Source organism: Salmo salar, chromosome ssa05 (assembly GCF_905237065.1).
Source record: "Salmo salar chromosome ssa05, Ssal_v3.1, whole genome shotgun sequence".
Classification (NCBI taxonomy): domain Eukaryota; kingdom Metazoa; phylum Chordata; class Actinopteri; order Salmoniformes; family Salmonidae; genus Salmo; species Salmo salar.
In genome coordinates, this window is record NC_059446.1 from 75,510,997 (window position 1) to 75,531,222 (window position 20,226).

The 20,226-nt window shown below is 41.1% G+C and overlaps 2 protein-coding genes across 3 annotated transcripts in view; both read right to left on the reverse strand.

Annotated features, from left to right (window-relative positions):
- Positions 1–1,234: 1,234 nt before the first annotated feature.
- s10a5 (S100-A5) lies at positions 1,235–3,209 on the reverse strand. Its single transcript, NM_001141600.1, is given in 3 exon segments — positions 1,235–1,513; positions 1,905–2,049; positions 2,866–3,209. Coding segments are annotated over 2 exon segments (312 nt in total). The 5' UTR covers positions 2,043–2,049; positions 2,866–3,209; the 3' UTR covers positions 1,235–1,339.
- A 9,861-nt stretch (positions 3,210–13,070) lies between these two features.
- The window catches only part of LOC106606009 (protein S100-A1), a 36,163-nt gene continuing 29,007 nt past the window's right edge, over positions 13,071–20,226 (reverse strand). Inside the window, exons 1-3 of one of the 2 annotated variants that reach the window (XM_045718911.1) lie at positions 15,034–15,178; positions 13,956–14,117; positions 13,071–13,342 (exon numbers count right to left, since the gene is read on the reverse strand). In XM_045718911.1, the coding sequence (XP_045574867.1) occupies positions 13,178–13,342; positions 13,956–14,096 (306 nt within the window). In that variant the 5' untranslated portion in view covers positions 14,097–14,117; positions 15,034–15,178 and the 3' untranslated portion in view covers positions 13,071–13,177. Of the gene's footprint in view, positions 13,343–13,955; positions 14,118–15,033; positions 15,179–20,226 lie in introns of those variants that run through there. The other variant, XM_045718912.1, reaches the window with a different exon arrangement.

The window sequence follows — 20,226 nt, forward strand, 5'->3', positions numbered from 1 at the left end:
TCTGGCGGACTCACTAAACACAAATGCTTCATTTTTTGTTGTTGTCTGAGTGTTGGAGTGTACCCCTGGTTATCTGCCAATAAATAGAAAATTGGGCCATCTGGTTTGTTTAATAATATGAGCAATTTGAAATGGTTTATACTTTTACTGTTACTTTTGATACTCAAGTACATTTTAGCAATTCCATTTACTTTTGATTCTGAAGTGTATTTAAAACAATACTTTTAGACTTTTACTCAAGTAGTATTTTACTGGGTGACTTTCACTTTTACTTGAGTCATTTTCTATTAAGGTATCTTTACTTTTAATCAGATATGACAACTGAGTACTTTTCCACCACTGAAAAAAATGCTTTAAAAAACATTTTTTAACCTGTGCACCCTTATTCTACTATTCGAACTACCTGAACATTGAAAGAGCTCCATTTAGTCCAATAGTTACAGATCTAGGATCAGTTTACCTTCCCTAATTCTAACCTTAAGAGGAGACAACACACTGATCGGTGTGGAGGGGCTTCATGGGAGGGTGAAACCAGTCTATATTTGTGTCAGCTGTGGGCTCTAGTCTATTGTGAGAAACATGGTATGAGCATAAGGTGAATGGATTCAGACCATAAAGCATTAGGTCATAATCAGGCTTCTACCTTTATTCTCAACTTTATACCTGTCCTCTAATCTAACACTGTGACGCTAACACAGGGAGACACACGGAGTCCTCAGGACATGGGCTGGATGAGAGGGGGAGTAAAGAGGGGAAGAAAATATGTAAACCAAGCCTACACCTGAAGCGGGTTCTCACCATAGAATGAGTAGAACAGAGTAACAGACTGAAAGCGGGATGGATGGATACTGCGAGATTCTGGCAATTAAGATTTTGGATGTTTTTTCTACTTACCCAGAGTCTGATGAACTTGTGCATATCATTTTTATGTCTCTGTGTGCAGTATGAAGGAAGTTAAAGGTAGTGTTGTGTGCCAATTCTAACTAGTGCAGAGACCGCACGTATAAACACATCTGACTCTGGATAAGTAGAAAAACAACATTGTCAGAGCTCTGCAGTATCCCTTTAATGGGTGTACCAGTTGTAATGTCTGAGAATTGGTGCTCATCACATCATCTCGAGGAATTCTGAATCTATAGTTCCAACTCATTCGCAAAAATGAAACACACAACACCAACTAGTAAGCAAGTCAAATTTCATTTTAAAAAACAGGGGAAATGTTGAGAAGACATCTTAAAAGCACCATACAGTAAGAGTATAATTTTCTCTCTTTTATCATAGAAAGCAGTGTGTGTGTCTCGATACTGGCCACACCTGCCAACAGGTTATTTTTTGCCCCTCATTCAGGCTTGTCAGGCTTGCCCTTGTTGCCCTTGCCCTTGTTTCTGGCTCTGTAGTAGCCCCTGGCCAGAGTAGCCAAGAACATGGAGAACTCTCTGAAGTTGATCTCCCCATCATGGTTCTTATCCAGGTTGGTCATCGCTTCCTGGAGCACTGCTGGTTCCACCTTTCCCTGAGACACACGAACGCAGGCACACACACACACACACGAAGGTATGTAGGCTTTCTAGGTATCTTGTAGACATCATTATGCAGTGGTATGTGTATGTTAATAAAACGTTACTACTATGTTGTGGTATGGATATGTAAAACATGTGGATATGCTGTGTGTATGTGTTTGTGTGATAATAGAATAATATGCCATTTAGCAGACACTTTTATCCAAAGCGACTTACAGTTATGCGTGCATCGATTTCTCGTATGGATGGTCCCAGGAATCAAACCCACTATCCTGGTGTTACTAACGCCATGCTCTACCAACTGAGCCATACAGGACAACACTGAGTCTGTGTGTGTGTGTGTGTGTGTGTGTGTGTGTGTGTGTGTGTGTGTTTGTGTCTTACGTGGAACTCTGGGCTGGCCAGCTCTTTCTTCATCAGCTCTGCGAGCTCTGTACCGCTAAGCTGGCGATTCTTATCCTTTGTAGCATACTCCTCAAACACCTCCACCATGGATACAATGGCCTTCTCCAGACGAGACATACTGTACCTGGGGGAGAGAGAGGAGGAGGCAGGTGGACGGAGACAGAGTAGGGAAGAGGGGATGAGAGAGAGGGAGGCAGGGGTGTGGGGTAGGAAGAGAAAAAAAGAGAAAAGGGGGAAGAGAGGAAGAGAGGGGGGAGGAAAGCAGGTGGAGGGGAAGTTTTGAGTGAGGAAATCACAGGGAGGAAGATTATTGGATTAGAGAGTAAAGCAGGGGAAGGAGGAGAAGAGAAGATAGGATGAATACTCATGTCACTCATCCTGTCTGTCTGGTTATTACCACGGAACATATGATTCACAACAAGAGAGAGGAAGAGAAGGCTCAGCTACACTAAAGATGAAAACATGTGTAATGTTATAAGACCCAGGGAATGGAATGTGTTCAGGTCTAGACCGCGTTGTTCTACAGTCTGTTTACAGCTGGTATTTCCTGACTAAATTAATGCAACGTATAAAATAATCACATTGAAACATTGATTTAGCAAACAGTTGCAAATGTATAGTTATTGGCACTTTATAATGCAATGGCTGATTCATCTGTTCTTCATTCACCCCCCCCCACACACACACACACACATCGCTATGTTCCGTATTCAGTCCATTCATTCAACATGTCCCGCCCATCTATACAATTCTCATCTCTCTCATTCCCTGATTCCAACTTCTCTCCTTTTTCATTCCCTCATTCCTAACCGTATATAATAGAACAGTTCTATCTCTATGTTCCTAACTCTCTCCTTTCTCCCTGCTCCTTCCCTCTATGTTCCTCTATCTGTGAGTTGCAGCAGCCCCACTCCCCCTTCCTCCCTCCCTCTCTACTCACCTCAGAGCAGAAGATAGGATCTATGATATGTGTAGCTGACAGGCTGGGTCCTGGTGTGAGACTGATGTGAGACAGAGAGAAGAGAAGCTTCCTCTTAAAGTGAAAAACACCCCCTCAAGCAGAGCAGACACATGATCAGCCCACAAGCAGCCATTGATGCCCTGAAAATGATGTCAGCTCCACCCAACCTGCTCCATCAGACTTGATCTCAAATGGTCATGTGCCAACGCTATCATTTGCATGAATTCATGTTTTAAAGGTCAAGATTATGTTCTATCTTGTTTTGAGGGTGTGAAAGAGAGAAGCTTATTCCTTAATTGTATTTGGCAGGTATTTGCTTGTTTAATAGGCCAGGCCCCAGCTGTGGTAACCCTCTATGTTATAACACTCCAACATGTTGTAGCCCTCCATGTTGCCTTTCACAAACCTGGGATTGGTTTGTACTCTACAAACTGTGTGGAAAGTGGAGCTGTGGAGATTCCAGACTGCTCTAAAAATGGGTAATATGAGTCACAGCTCTGAGGCATGCCCTTATTTGTGTGTGTGTGTGTTTGTTAGAGCGTGCCCCTGTTTAAATCACCACAGAGAGCACGCCTCTTATTTATCCAGCCCAACTGTTGCGTAACCTAACCACCATTTTCCATCGCTCTGCTACAAAACCCTGGGCTGCATTTTCATTCCAAAAAGTTGTCCCCTCCTCTCTGTCCTGTTTCACTCCCCTGCCTGCTCTAGTACTATTACTATTAGTATGCCAGCTCAAGTAGTACTACTATTAGTATGCCCGCTCTAGTACTATTACTATTAGTATGCATGCTCTAGTAGTACTACTATTAGTATGCATGCTCTATTAATACTACTATTAGTGTGCCTGCTCTAGTACTATTACTATTAGTATGCCTGCTCTAGTAGTACCACTATTAGTATGCCCGCTCTATTACTATTAGTATGCATGCTCTAGTAGTACTATTACTATTAGTATGCCTGCTCTAGTAGTACTACTATTAGTATGCATGCTCTAGTAGTACTACTATTCTTATGCATGCTCTAGTAGTACTACTATTCTTATGCATGCTCTAGTAGTACTACTATTAGTATGCATGCTCTAGTAGTACTACTATTAGTATGCCCGCTCTGGTAGTACCACTATTAGTATGCCCGCTCTGGTAGTACCACTATTAGTATGCCTGCTCTAGTAGTACTACTATTAGTATGCCTGCTCTAGTAGTACTACTATTAGTATGCATGCTCTAGTAGTACTACTATTAGTATGCATGCTCTAGTAGTACTACTATTAGTATGCATGCTCTGGTAGTACCACTATTAGTATGCCCGCTCTAGTAGTACTACTATTAGTATGCCTGCTCTAGTAGTACTACTATTAGTATGCATGCTCTAGTAGTACTACTATTAGTATGCATGCTCTAGTAGTACTACTATTAGTATGCATGCTCTAGTAGTACTACTATTAGTATGCCTGCTCTAGTAGTACCACTATTAGTATGCCCGCTCTAGTAGTACCACTATTAGTATGCCCGCTCTAGTACTATTACTATTAGTATGCATGCTCTAGTAGTACTATTACTATTAGTATGCATGCTCTAGTAGTACTACTATTAGTATGCATGCTCTAGTAGTACTACTATTCTTATGCATGCTCTAGTAGTACTACTATTCTTATGCATGCTCTAGTAGTACTACTATTAGTATGCATGCTCTAGTAGTACTACTATTAGTATGCCCGCTCTGGTAGTACCACTATTAGTATGCCCGCTCTGGTAGTACCACTATTAAGATGCCTGCTCAAGTAGTACTACTATTAGTATGCCTGCTCTAGTAGTACTACTATTAGTATGTCTGCTCTAGTAGTACCACTATTAGTATGCCTGCTCTAGTAGTACCACTATTAGTATGCCCGCTCCAGTACTATTAATATTAGGATGCATGCTCTAGTAGTACTGCTATTAGTATGTATGCTCTAGTAGTACTATGATTAGTAATACTGCTCTAGTAGTACTACTATTAGTATGCCTGCTCTAGTACTATTACTATGCCTGCTCTAGTAGTACCACTATTAGTATACCCGCTCTAGTACTATTACTATTAGTATGCATGCTCTAGTAGTACTACTATTAGTATGCCTGCTCTAGTACTATTACTATTAGTATGCCTGCTCTAGCAGTACTACTATTACTATGCCTGCTCTAGTAGTACTACTATTAGTATGCATGCTCTAGTAGTACTACTATTAGTATGCCCGCTCTAGTAGTACCACTATTAGTATGCCCGCTCTAGTACTATTACTATTAGTATGCATGCTCTAGTAGTACTACTACTCGTATGCATGCTCTAGTAGTACTACTATTAGTATGCCTGCTCTGGTAGTACCACTATTAGTATGCCTGCTCTAGTAGTACTACTATTAGTATGCCTGCTCTAGTAGTACTACTATTAGTATGCATGCTCTAGTAGTACTACTATTAGTATGCCTGCTCTAGTAGTACCACTATTAGTATACCCGCTCTAGTACTATTACTATTAGTATGCATGCTCTAGTAGTACTAGTATTAGTATGCATGCTCTTGTAGTACTACTATTAGTATGCCCGCTCTAGTACTATTACTATTAGTATGCCTGCTCTAGTAGTACTACTATTCGTATGCCTGCTCTAGTAGTACTACTATTCGTATGCCTGCTCTAGTAGTACTACTATTAGTATGCCTGCTCTAGTAGTACCACTATTAGTATGCCCGCTCTAGTAGTACTACTGTTAGTATGCCCGCTCTAGTAGTACTACTATTAGTATGCCTGCTCTAGTAGTACTACCATTAGTGTGCCTGCTCTAGTAGTACTACCATTAGTATGCCTGCTCTAGTAGTACTACTATTAGTATGCCCGCTCTAGTAGTGCCACTATTAGTATGCCTGCTCTAGTTGTACTACTATTAGTATGCATGCTCTAGTAGTACCGCTATTAGTATGCCTGCTCTAGTAGTACCGCTATTAGTATGCCTGATCTAGTAGTACGGCTATGAGTATGCATGCTCTAGTACTATCACTATTAGTATGCCTGCTCTAGTTGTACTACTATTAGTATGCATGCTCTAGTTGTACTACTATTAGTATGCATGCTCTAGTAGTACTACTATTAGTATGCCTGCTCTAGTACTATTACTATTAGTATGCATGCTCTAGCAGTACTACTATTGGTATACCAGCTCTAGTACTACTACTAGTACTACTACTAGTGCAGCTTAACTAGGTCTTTCCTTGCAGAGCATCTCTATTATGGCTAGACCTCGCCCCATCTTTACAACCATTGAATCTATATGTTTTGACCATGACAGTTTACAATCTAAGGTAACACCAAGTAATTTAGTCTCCTCATCTTGTTCAGCAGCCACAATCCATTACCAGATTCAGCTGAGGTCTAGCACTTAAGGAATGATTTGTACCAAATACAATGCTCTTAGTTTTAGAGATGTTCAGGAACAGTTTATTACTGGCCACCCATTCCAAAACAGACTGCAACTCTTTAAGGGTTTCAGTGACTTTATTAGCTGTGATTGCTGATGCGTATTACATTTAGTCATTTAGCAGACACTCTTATCCAGAGCAACTTACAGTAGTGAATGCATACATTTCATACATGGCCCCCTATGGGAATCGAACCCACAACCCTGGCATTGCAAACACAATGCTCTACCAACTGAGCTACAGGGAAGGCGTATGTGGTTGAATCATCAGCATACATGGACACACATGCTTTGTTTAATGCCAGGTCATTGGTAAAAATAGAAAGAGTAAAGGGGCTAGAGAGCTGCCCTGCGGTACACCACACTTTACATGTTTGACATTAGAGAAGCTTCCATTAAAGAAAACCCTTTGAGTTCTATTAGATAGATATATCAGAATCCACATTATGGCAGAGGTTGAAACGCCATAGCATTTAAGTTTTTTCAACAACAGGTTATGGTCAATAATATCAAAGGCTGCACTGAAATCTAACAGTACAGCTCCCACAATCTTATTATCGATTTATTTCAACCAATCATCAGTCATTTGTGTCAGTGCAGTACATGTTGAGTCCCCTTCTCTATAAGCATGCTGAAAGTCTGTTGTTAATTTGTTTACAGAGAGATAGCATTGTATTTGGTCAAACACTATTTTTTCCAACAGTTTGCTAAGAGCTGGCAGCAAGCTTATAGGTCTGCGGTTAGAACCAGTAAAGGCCGCTTTACCACTCTTGGGTAGTGGAATTACTTTGGCTTCCATCCAGGCCTGAGGACAAAGATTTTCCTCCAGGCTCAGATTAAAAATATGACAGATAGGAGTGGCTATAGAGTCAGCTGCCAACCTCAGTAGCTTTCCATCTAAGTTGTCAATGCCAGGAGGTTTGTCATTATTGATCGATAACAAGAATTTTTCCACCTTTCCCACATTAACTTTACAAAATTCAAACTTGCACTGCTTTTCTTTAATTATTCGTTTTTTTATGCATGAATATAATTGCTCACTGTTCGTTGTTGGCATTTCCTGCCTAAGCCCACTTTGCCAATGAAATAATCATTAAAATAATTGGCAACATCAAATGGTTTTGTGATGAATAAGCCATCTGATTCGATGAAAGATGGAGTTGAATTTGTGTCTTTCTGCCCATCATTTCAAGTACTCCAAAGTTTTTTTCCCATCATTCTTTATATCATTGATCTTGGCTTCATGAAAATCCTAAAATACACAGAAACATTATTTTTAATACCAAATACCCAAATACATTAGTATTTGAACCCAGGTCTGCTCTCTACAAACTGTGGTCTACAGGTTTTTACTTAAATTTAGAAAATATGTTGTTTAATTTATTTGCATTGCTGGCTGCACAATTGACCCTTGTGGTATGAATAAAGTACAGTACTTAATGTACAGTTACAAAATATGGATATGTTTGCGCCTAACAACGCAGAGGGCTCTATGTTAACAAACCTAACTCAATGGTAAATCTTAGCGCTGGCAGTAGCACTACAGATCTGGGGTGTCAGAAATATTTTTGCCATTTTCACAGCAAGAATTATGAGAGCAATAGCTGGCTGTGGCATGAAAGGGCTGGGTTATTTGGTGAATAAATAAGTTGGAGGTGTGACGGGGGCTTAGTCACTGACTGGCAAATCAACACGTTTCATGGCTTAATGCAGCATGCGGTTTCCTCAAGTTCTGTAGGCTATTGAAGGTCGCTGCATTGTCATCAACTCCAATTAATACTACAGTTTCTTAAATAACTTAGGCTTCAGGTACGAGTAATAACAACACTGTTGTAATTGGCTTCAACAAGTAGGCTTACATGTCTTTACGCATCACAATTCTCCTCAAATAAAAAAATACTACAGGCTCTCGTAAAGCCTATGGCTACCGTTGATCAGCCTACAAAAGACAAGAAAATTAGGTCCTTTTCAAATAGCATCCTTCCTTCCTCCCTTCTTTGAAATAATCTTTGATAACAAGTTGTTAGATTCAAGTTAACACAAATAGGTGTAAGCAGGGATCCACCCATATGATGGATACAGCTGTATACACATATAGCTTATACACCTGAACCAACCACGTCAGATGTTATTACTCCGTCTCAAGAAGCCTGGACACAAGAAGGAAGGACACAATCTATTTTGTCAAGGGCCTTTTCTCAATTGGTTTTCCTAATTCCTCCGTCCTCTCCTCGGATCCTTTTGAAAAAGGTCAAAGGTAAATCGAGGAGAAGGAACATGGATGGAAACAGTCGATTCAAAGGGGGTGTGGCCGATATCAAAACTATTCCGTGGTAGGATCCCCTTGTGTTTCCTCACAAAAGGAGGCTATCGAGGAGGGGATGACCATCTTCTGCTTGCTTACTAATTAATTGACATACTCCTCGACTACTTATCGGTTTCCGGGACACAGAGGAGAGGACAGAGGAGAGAGGACAGCCTTTTGCCCAAATAAGAAAACCCCTTTGAATGGAAGGGAAGCAGTGATTGCTGAAGCTTTCTCACCCTCTAGTGGACAATATACAGTACTGAATGCCGTCACATCCACAAAAGAGGATGGGAATTTTTCCAACTACTCTTCATTGTCCTCATTACAGGCCTTTTTGGAAGATGGTTTATCAGAACAGGCCCGCTGTGATTACAATCCTGCAGGATGAATGAATAATGATAATACGGTCAAATACAGTTGTTATAGCCAGGGCTCTGGGGTTGTATATATAAAGCATCTCAGATGAATAGCGCTGATCTAGGATCAGGTCCCACTGTCCATGTCATTTAATTCATTGTGATCTAAAAAGGCAAAACTGATCCTTAAATCACCACTCCTAACCTAAGACGATTGAAACACAGGGCCCACTATGTGGGACTTTGAGCCAGTGATAACAACACTGCTATACCTATGAAACAGACAAGGCTTTTTTGAACAGTTTAGATTTACAGCTGAACCTAGACATGACAGAGGCAATGCTAATAATATGATTTAATAGGATGTCAGTTCAGGTATATCAATCAACCTGGACACATGGACAAGCAAACAACATTTAAGTAGAGAAGGAAGTGCACCCCAAACCCAATGGGGCCAGTCCTAAATTAAGTAATGTAGCTTATTGACATACATGGGGATGGTCCATATTAGAGAGAAATATTGTAGGAATATTTAACTATTGTCCAATCATTTGAAAAGGCTGTGAAATGAGATGTAATAATATACATCCTGGAAACTTCATGTTGGTTTTTTCTTGCTGGTAAATGAATCACATTGCAGTTGCAGCACAGTACAATAGAGAAAAGGTCTACTACATGACTGTCAGTGACAAGAACAAAAATAAGTTTCATTTTTCATTTTAGTCATTTAGCAGACGCTCTTATCCAGAGCGACTTACAGTAGTGAATGAATACATTTCATACGTTTTTTTTTTTCTTCCATACTGGCCCCCTGTGGGAATCGAACCCACAACCCTGGCGTTGCAAACACCATTGCAAACACCATGCTCTACCAATTGAGCCACAGGGAGGCCCACCTTCATGGTGTTATATTCAATCGTGCTTAGGTAGCTAGCTACATTCTTCTATTAGCTCTGTAAAACAATGCTAGTTGAATCAGATAAGCACACTCAGAAATGGGACTATCGTATGCGATGACCGGGAACACCTTTTCAAACTTTCTCTTCTTGGTTAGTAATTAAGTAATAGCGTTATTCGTTAGTCACCGATATGCCCCCCTTGGACGGAGCAGGGGGGTACACCATCAACCTACAGCACAATCATCCACTGATTACCATCCGGAACAAACACATTACAATTCTACTTATGACAGGGTTGTTTGTATTCATTAGGGCACACCGAAGCAAAATGCTTTGCAACAGAAAATGAAAACGAGCGCTTCTTATTGGACAATTTCAGATAATCCCTCCCTATTTCAGTCAATTTTTTCTGTTTGGTGCCTAATAAACATGACACAGGACTAGGAGATAGATAAACCTCGTACTTTATGATTGGTCCAGTGAAGATGGGTTGGAGCTCGGCCATATCATCGTCTCTGTCATAATCCAAGAACGTGACGGTCTGCTGCCGTGTGGCCATGCGCCTCTGCACCGTTGGAGCCCATGTGTTGTTAGTTTTAGTGTAGTTGTTGTTGTTACTTACATGAAAGGGATGCAACCAAAAGATCTTGGTGAAGGGATTGTTTAAAATAAATTGTTAGTTGAAAATCTGATTTCGAAGAAAGCAATAGGAGCGACATATTTTGTTAGCTAGTCTCAGACAGCACTCACCTTTTCTTTTGTTGCTTTGTTATAGCTGACCAATCTCCTGGCAGCTTCATCAAATGACAGTTTGGTGGGGAACTTGTTGAACGTGAGGTAACAGACTTGGTTTATTAGCAAAAATATATGACAAAGGATTCTCCAAACAGAGATCAATGTTGATAAGTTTTGTAAACAACAAATATTCATCCATCTATGTACAGACTACTGATGTTAGCAACTGGCATGGGTTGTCCACAGTTTGACTGACACCTGTATGTGGAGCGTCTGCAGGCCTCGTACCTCCCTCGTGGTGGGTCATTTTGAACTAGGTGCCAAGCCGCAGACATTCCTCTGGGCTGGTCTGGAAGAAGAGAACGGACAGCTTCCTCAAGCTGCACCACTCACAGCTAATCAGCTCTGCAGACTCACCTTCTCCAGAGTGTCCACCTCAGGACTTGGGTCACAAAGCACTAGAACGTCACATACTGTTAGGTTGGCTAAATTCCAGTAACTTTTGTAAACTTCCAAGGTTCTCCTGAAAACACAGTTGGAAGATTCCAGAAAACAGGAGGGAATAAGCAGGAGTACTTACAATGACCAGCATGATCACCATTCTGCATAGAGTCCCTATTCTCACACTACTACAGTCCAGGATGATGCGGTCCAACTTGTAGGGAAAGATCCTGTGTTTTTTTCCTGAGTGTTGAGTCATCAGGTATTTGGTCTCCAAACTGTACTTGACTTGCCAGCACCACCTGATTCCTCCTCAACTGGTCATTTAGATTCAGCTGCCTAATTCCTTTTCCAGCTAGATGTCAGGAACAGTATGTTTCTCAAAGGTAAACTTTACGATCCTGAACACACAAAAAGTAAGAGGGGGCTTAGTCACAACGGCCGGCAAAAACAACTTAAGAACCCTATCTTGGTGAATACAAAATCACCCAGTAATGTCATTTTCTGCCAAGCAAAACGACCCACGAGGTTAACTTGAGAGAGCCGATCAAGTTGAGTTCTCAAAGACATTGTGACAGACTCAATAAAACCAGAGTCCATGTCCTTTATAAGTCCCTATCCTAAGGTGGTGTGTATCACAGCTCAGGATAAGACCCAGATACAGACAGTTTGAAATAACTTGTTTATTTACAAAACAGGGTGCAGGCAAACGACAGGTCCAGGGCAGGCAGAGGTCAGTAATCCAGAGCAGAGTCCAAGAGGTACAGAACGGCAGGCAGGCTCAGAATATTCAAAACTGGGAAAACAGGGACTAGAGCGAAAACAGGAGTACAGGAAAACCGTTGGTAGGCATGACTAGATAAGACGAACTGGCAACAGACAAACAGAAAACACAGGTATAAATGCACCGGGGTTAACGGGGAAGATGGGCGACACCTGGCGGGGGGTGGAGACAAGCACAAAGACAGGTGAAACAGATCAGGGTGTGACAGTGTGGGTTTTTCCTTAAATTTGTATTTTCTAAGGCAAATCTAGCGGGCATCCTTTGTGGGTGTCTTTTATAACCCTGTTTTAGTTGCTTTGCCAACTTTCATGGGTGTCTTTCAGTACCCGTTTGAAACCCATTCTCTTTTGGTTTGGGTGTTTACGTGCCTCCTTTCCGAATGTTGTTGTTTTACAGCGTTAAAATTGATTAAATTTAGATGTTGTGTCTCTGGCCTACACACAATACCCCATAAAATGACAAAGTGGAATGATTATTTATAGAAATGTTGACAAATTAATGAAAAATGAAAAGCTGAAATGTCTTGAGTCAGTAAGTATTTAACCCCTTTGTTATGGCAAGCCTAAATAAGTTCAGGAGTAAAAATGTGCTTAACAAATCATAATAAGTTTCATGTAATCTATGTGCAATAATAGTGTTTAACATGATTTTTGAATGACTACCTCATCTCCACACCTACAATTATCTGTAAGGATGGGGGAATGATGGGGCATTGTCTGATTGTCATATTTTGCTGATGATTGTTAAATTGCAAAAAAAATGCCAATAATGATATTGTAAAAAAAATAAATACAATTATCTATAAGGTCCCTCAGTCGAGCAATGAATTTCAAACACACATTAAACTACAAAGAGGTTTTCCAATGCCTTGCAAAGAATGTCACCGAGTGGTAGATGGGTAAAAATAAAAAGCAGACATTGAATAGCCCTTTGAGCATGGTGAAGTTATTAATTACACTTTGGATGGTGTATCAATACACCCAGTCACTATAAAGATAAAGGTGTCTTCCTAACTCAGTTGCTGGAGAGGAAGAAACTGCTCAGGGATTTCACCATGAGGCCAATGGTGACTTTAAAACAGTTAAAGAGTTTAATGGCTGTGATAGGAGAAAACTGAGGATGGATGGATCGTGACTGGCACTGTCTATTCTGTCTTACACGTATGGGACAAATTACAGGCCAAATACAACAAATGTGACAAACAGAGATACAGTTTGGGACAGCCGTTGTTTATTCACAACAGTAAGACTTATTTATAAAAATGACATATATAAAAACAGCCATCTCTGCTTCTCTTTCTCCTTGTCCTGTCCTCCTTCACTTCTTGGCAGCAACCTTCTGGGTGTGGAGCTGGTAGATCTGTTCACAGGCGATGGAGAGGCCCACCACCAGAGAGACAAACTCCTCAAAGCTCACCTTCCCATCACCATTCTGGTCCAGATCCTTCATGATCTTGTCTATGGCGGCTGGGTCCTTCTGAGACTGAGAGGGAAGGAGAGATGGAGGAGATGAAGAGAGTAAGTGATTGAGTGAGTGTGAGTGAGTGAGTGAATGAATGAGAGAGAGAGTGTGAGAGAGAGAGAGTGAGAGAGAGAGAGAGAGAGAGAGAGTGTGAGAGAGAGTGTGAAAGAGTGAGTGAGTGAGTGAGTGAGTGAGTGAGTGAGTGAGTGAGTGAGTGAGTGAGTGAGTGAGTGAGTGAGTGAGTGAGAGAGAGAGAAATCCCAAGTGGCGCAGCTGTCTAAGGCACTGCATCTCAGTGCTAGAGGCGTCACTACAGACACCCTGGTTTGATTCCAGGCTGTAGGGCGGCGCACAATTGGCCCAGCGTCGTCCAGGTTTGGCCGGTGTAGGCTATCATTGCAAATAAGAATTTGTTCTTAACTAACTTGCCTAGTTAAATAAAGGTTAAATGTAAAAAATAAAATTAAAAAAAGAGAGATGGAAGGAGGGAAGAGGAGGTTAGATTAACTTTGGGTGCTTTTTATTCTAATAAAGTGACAGAGGGTAAGACAAGAAATACAGGGAAAGTGTAGAGGGACAGTGAGATAAAAACAGAGGGATAGAAAAGAGAGATAGAGATGGATGTCTGTGTTACCTTCAGGAAGCTGTCCAGTTCTGTCTGCATCAGCTCTTTCAGCTCCTTCTTGCTCAGTGTGTTGCAGTCACCATCCTTGTCGGCATAGCGATGGAACACCGTGATCAGGGACTCCATGGATCTCTCCAACTGAGACGGCATGGCTGCAGAGAGAAGGATACACTGAGGAGGGGAGACAGGGAGCGGGGAGATGGGAGGGGAGATGGGAGGGGAGAGAGGGAGGGAGGGAGGGGGAGAGGGGAGGGGAGATAGAGGGAGGAGGTGTAAGTTACAGTAGCAGATACATACTCAGTACAGTGAGTGTCTTGATATCACTAATTGACTAATAGCAAACTATCCCTTTGCAGAAAACGAATTAACAATGCACATTTAGGGAGGATGGGAGTTGGCTTTCTTTGTCTCTGTAAGCACAGTCTTTGGCTGGTGTTATTTCCTGGCATTTAAACTGTGATCTTCCACTCCTTTACACATTCCTTCTACCTCAGACCCCTCCTCTTTATTTTGGTGCCTCCCCATTTCTTTGGGAACATCCAACATCTCTAGCTGTGTAGACTTTCCTTTAACCTCTGTCATAGCTTGACCATGTGACACATCATACTAAGTGTGAAAGTGTGGGGATTTGGGGATGGAGAGGGGTGTGACAGGAGAGGAAAGGGTTTTGCAACAGTTCAGTGTAAAGAAATCAGGCTGATGATAATTGGTGAGTAATAATGCCTATAAAATGACTTGAACCGGCTGAGAGATAGATCTAGGTCTAATAAAGTTCTAAAACAAAAACATTGCTTCAATGTTCAAAGGTTTTCCTATAGATATACTACATTATGTCTTAATCAGTAAATAGTATGGCCCATCATCCTGCATAACAAACCATAGAATAACTGATTTTTGAATCAAATCAAGCGAAGACTAATGAACATTATAGCCTACAGGTTTTCTGGACGAGACAGATCAGTAGCTAGTCACACTTGGAAACAGTTATTACAGTTGTGTGAGACCTGTTTATTACACTAGATAATCTACTCCATTAAACCAAAGACACCAATAGTAATAGTAGAATAAGTGAAAAACGGTTACTTACCAAACAGAGGAGAGACGCTAACAGAACAGGGTGGGGAAGTAACGTACCGCGCAAGAGCTGTGAGAAAGTTTGTTCAGGAATTTATAAAGAACAGGCAACGCCCGTCTGATTATGAGTGTGTGTAGCCTATAGGGAGGGAGGGAGGGAGGGAGGGAGGGAGGGAGGGAGGGAGGGAGGGAGGGAGGGAGGGAGGGAGGGAGGGAGGGAGGGAGGGAGGGAGGAGGTTAGAGTTTAGACTTGATGTCTTTAAGTCCTCATCTTTGAATTCAACATGATAAAATAGACATTGATCACCTGGAATGTTTTCATATTGCATTAACACACAGATCTCATTCACACAAATCTATACCAATGATGCTGAACACAGACGGAGAGAGGGGTGACAAGAGTACACACTAGCATGTTTGGAAAAATAGTTATATGGATGAAGAGGGTGGGATGATGTTTCTGGAATTAAATACCATTTTATTCAGTTACATCTTTATAGTCCCCAGAGAGAGAACACATTTAGATCAGCTGGAGAGTCACTACTGCTGTTCCCTTTATGGTTCACCTCTCCCCCTCTGTCCACCACCTCTATCGTATTGTTACAGTATTATCTTAGCCTCTACCTCAGCCCACAGTAGTCTACCACTCCCTGTGTGTTTTGGAACAGAGTCAAGCAGATCAGTATCTATTCTATAACACAGTTGGCTTGGCAACACCATACAGAGAACAGTATAGGAGCCACTGTGGAAGAGGCTGGCATGACAATAACCATTAACCATGACAACCATCAATATCCACCTGGCTGGATTATATTCCAGTCAGCATTGACTAAATGATCGATGATGACATTGGCTGGGTTCAAATCACCAGGAGATCAGTGACAGTGTGTATGTGTGTTTTGTGTGTGTGGGCACGTGTGTGTGTGTGTGTGTGTGTGTGTGTGTGTGTGTGTGTGTGTGTGTGTGTGTGTGTGTGTGTGTGTGTGTTGTGTGTGTGTGTGTGTGTGGGTTAGATAGGGTGTGTCCCTGTTGTCAAGGTAACAGAGTGCATTCATATGGGTTGTGTTAGTCTGTGCTTGCTGTATCTTGTGGTGGTCCTTGCTCTGCATTCCTTTAGCATGACTCTCTCTTGCAGGCTGAAACATGCAGAAAAACTGGAAAAGTCACATCAGCCACTCCAGACTCAACTCCTAATGTTGGTCTAGCATTGGCTTTGAGACGGTCATGAATGCGTCCATTTAACTGGCACAAACAGATACCGATAAAAAGCAACACAATCGCCAAAAGATTGTTCAATCTCCAAAATGAAGATTGGTAAACTGCAATACGCTATGCACACTTATCAGGAGTTGGCTGTATATTGGTGTTTGGCATCATCAGTTTGATACAGTACACAGTAGTCCTCCTGACCAGAAGAAAAAGTAAAAGGCAAAGCATGTGTTCTTCTGACACACGTGATGGATATTCTGAGCTGCTGTCCTTTTTCTCCCCAGCATCAGAACAGCACAGCCAGTCTCATATAGTCATGAGAATCAACTCTCCCTCTTCTGGGTCTTGTGCTGCGTTCATATTAGCACATGTTAGCAACAACCGTCTCGCTATAGGGACACTGATCCCGTAGATGTTAAAAAAACAAGACACATGTACCATGTCAGATATAGAGTTCAAATGTACTCAATTTTGAGTTTGCATCCCAATATTACACTTTATATACATCACAGAAGACTGAAATATAACAACACCGTTTGCCATAGAAACTCCAGATTTTCTGTGTTTTAATTTGTATTTATTTATTATTAATTCTGAATTATGTCTTACATACTTATTAATTATGAATTGTGTTACATACAGGAGTATGTAACACAATTCATAATTAATAATAAATAAATATACATTCAAACGCAGAAAAGCTGGTGTTTCTATGGCAAACGGCCGGATCACCTCTCTCCCCATACACCTCTCAGCGTGGCTGGGCTGGAGAAGCACATTCACCTCAGTCCATCTACAAACACATAGTCTATTAGCTATACAATTGTAATGTTATACCTCTGAAAGGGGGAAATAGGAGAAATGATTCACACTGACAAGTAGCATTAGCTGCTGTTCAGTCAGCTGTAGTGATGAATTGCATAAAATCATAACATATTTTCATAGGTATCTCTTTTCTCAAATGACATAGCGTTCACATTTGTATTCCTAGGCATTACTAATCAAGCTCCGAACAAACAGACATCAATGGAGCACAAGGATGATCGTGTTTTCACATTCACATGAATTATTAGAATATTACTTATGATTCTTTATTAATATCAGTGATGTAGTGGTAAAAAAAGGTGGGTAATGTAGTTATGGCCATGTGCAGGCTTCAGGGTCTCGCCACACCTGAATGCAAAGATGAACTCTTCTCCTTCACAATGTGGACAACTGAGGGGAGCCATCTTGGGCCAAGCTGAATATATTCTGTGTTGTCAAAGGAAGACAGACTTGTAAGTAAAAGTCAAAGCAAACTTCTTTTTTTCCGTTGCTGAATTCAATTATTAAATCTGTCCATTTTATTTTTATGGACAAATTGTTACTTTTAAAGTGACACATTAAAAGCCTTACCTATGTCGCCCAGCTGTTTGCAGTTCCTAGCCAAGCACTGGCACAATTTTTCAACAGACATTGAAAACTAGATTGGGCATCTCAAGAGATTTCATCCTACAAAATGCCAACTAAATAAAGAAATAGCACATGCGTAGCCTACTCTATAAGTGCAGTGTGTTATGAAGATCAGAGCATCTTTTGGGTAAAAATGTACATTTTAGCATTCTGCTTCCCAAAATATACATCATCAAAATTCTAGAACATTACAAACCCGTATCTACAAAGCATCAGAGCAGGAGTCAAAGTAGCCACCCTTTGCCTTGCTGACAGCTTTGCACACTCTTGTCATTGAGTTAAACTATCTTAGTACATGGTGGCTCTATAACAAGTATATGCCAGAAGTGTGTGAACATGTCTCCCTCAAGCATCTCTAGGGGGAACTTTACCCATAGCAGCACTGAAGCGGCAGGGCTTACCTCGACTAGTCTCTCTTTCTGTTTTGAGTAGCTCAGTAAAAACCAAAAAATAACATTTCTGACACTCAATATTTTCAATGGGTTTTAATTACAAATTCCAATTTAACAAAAATACAAACAGACCAAAACAAAAATGACCTCAATCAAAAATCTGGGTTTGTAGGCAACCAATTCAAACAAGTGCTGAGTATGTGGAGATGATGTATGGCAGGGCTATTCAACTGGAGAACCACGGACAGACAGACACTGTCTGAAATGATTTTAAGTAAAGGTTTGTGTATCACGAGTTAATATTACAGGCAACAAAGGGATATGTGTTATCTTGGTTAACCCAGGGAATTGTTCAGCTGCTCGATTACTAGAACGAGGAGGAGAACCACAGAGCACAGCCTTTCCTTTATGCTATTTGCCTCATGACTCCTGCAGGCTTTGTTGACTATGGACTTGCTTGTTTACCCGACTGTGGGACAGACTATGTTTGTTCCCACTCTCAGGACTGACTCCCTATTAGTTACACAGAGTCTTGGCCTCCCATCCTATTCTAACCACCTCTCACCAGCTTTGTATTCATGTTACCTGATGAAATTGCTGTACAATATGATCTGATGCACATTCAAATGTCTTAAATCAACACTGCAGAGCTCTCCCTGTCCTCTGCCGTGCCCTGATTGTATTACTGATGATATTTCGAAATGTACACCCTGGCCCATCTGCTGTTGCTAGCCCCAATTCTGCCTTGTGCTCTGATATCTGCTTCACTGATTTCTGCTTTCGTAGAAGCCTTGGTTTTCTGCAAGTTAACACTAGAAGCTTATTACCTAAAATTGATCAATTGAAAGTGTGGGTTCACAGCTCCAATCCAGATGTGTTGGTCATTACTGAGACGTGGCTAAGAAAGAGTGTTTTGAACACTGATGTTAACCTTTCTGGTTATAACCACTTTCGGCAAGACAGATCTTCCAAAGGTGGTGGAGTGACAATTTTTAACAAGGAACACCTTCAGTGCTCGGTTGTCTCCACCAAGTCTGTCCCCCAAAAAATAGATTTGCTGGTTTTAAGCATTAAACTTTCAAATAGCTCGTTGTTGACTGTTGCTGGGTATTATCGTTCACCATCAGCACCGGCCTATAGCCTAAATGCCCTAAGCTCTCTCCTGGCCCCTTACACCAAGTCTGAATTTGTCCTGCTAGGTGACCTAAACTGGGACATGCTTAACCCTTGTGTTGTCTTAACATTCTGTATACTCCCCTTGTCCTAAGACTAAAAAATGACCCGCCTTCGCTAAACCCCTAAAATGAAGCAGCTTAATTGAATTTTAAACCCCCCTAAATTCTATTTTGCATGAAGAAACAACCTATCATTCCTCACAAACTTTGTGAATATCTGGGTTTTCCCTCTTCACAATGCAGAAAGACTGCATTTAATCAGTGGATACCACACATTTTTATTACAACACACCTGTCATAGTTGTTTTCTTTACTAAAGTAGAGGTTTATTATTATTATTGCTTAAGGTACTGCATAGGTGTAAACATACATTTTTTAGCAAGAGATAGCAATTGTATAGCCTAAGAAAGTAGCAGAAATGTGCAGAAAGTAGTTTTGAATGCATTTTATTGAAGGGAAACAATAACAGTCTTGAACTTTTTTGGCAACAGTAATATATTCTTATATACTGTACAATGAGGAATTCAACGGTAAAATACAAGTCTTCTCCCATTTTTTAACCATTGCCCCCTCCCACAAGGTGTATAAACGACAACAATTAATACGAATAAAATAAGATAATAGATACAAAGCAAAAACGTGAAGAAAATAAGTAAATCAACTCTAATTAGCACATGTAGGACAGTATGCAAGTGTGTGTGCATGGACTTTGCAGATGTATTTCCCACATGTGCAGCACATAGTATTTGTTTTACCGTTCTTCTTTGGGGGGCAGAATTGGAATCTCCCTCCTCTTGCCTGCCCCAGCTGCAGCCTCAGGTGGATCAGGACTAGATTCAGCCCCCTGAACAGCTTTCACAAGCTCTGCAGAGGCTGCTGTACGGGGGAGGTGCTCTCTTCTTTGAATTTATGGGGTTACAAGTGCCTTTCCCAGCTGCTCCAGGAACACCCTCCTCTTGTTTCCGCTTATCAGGCATC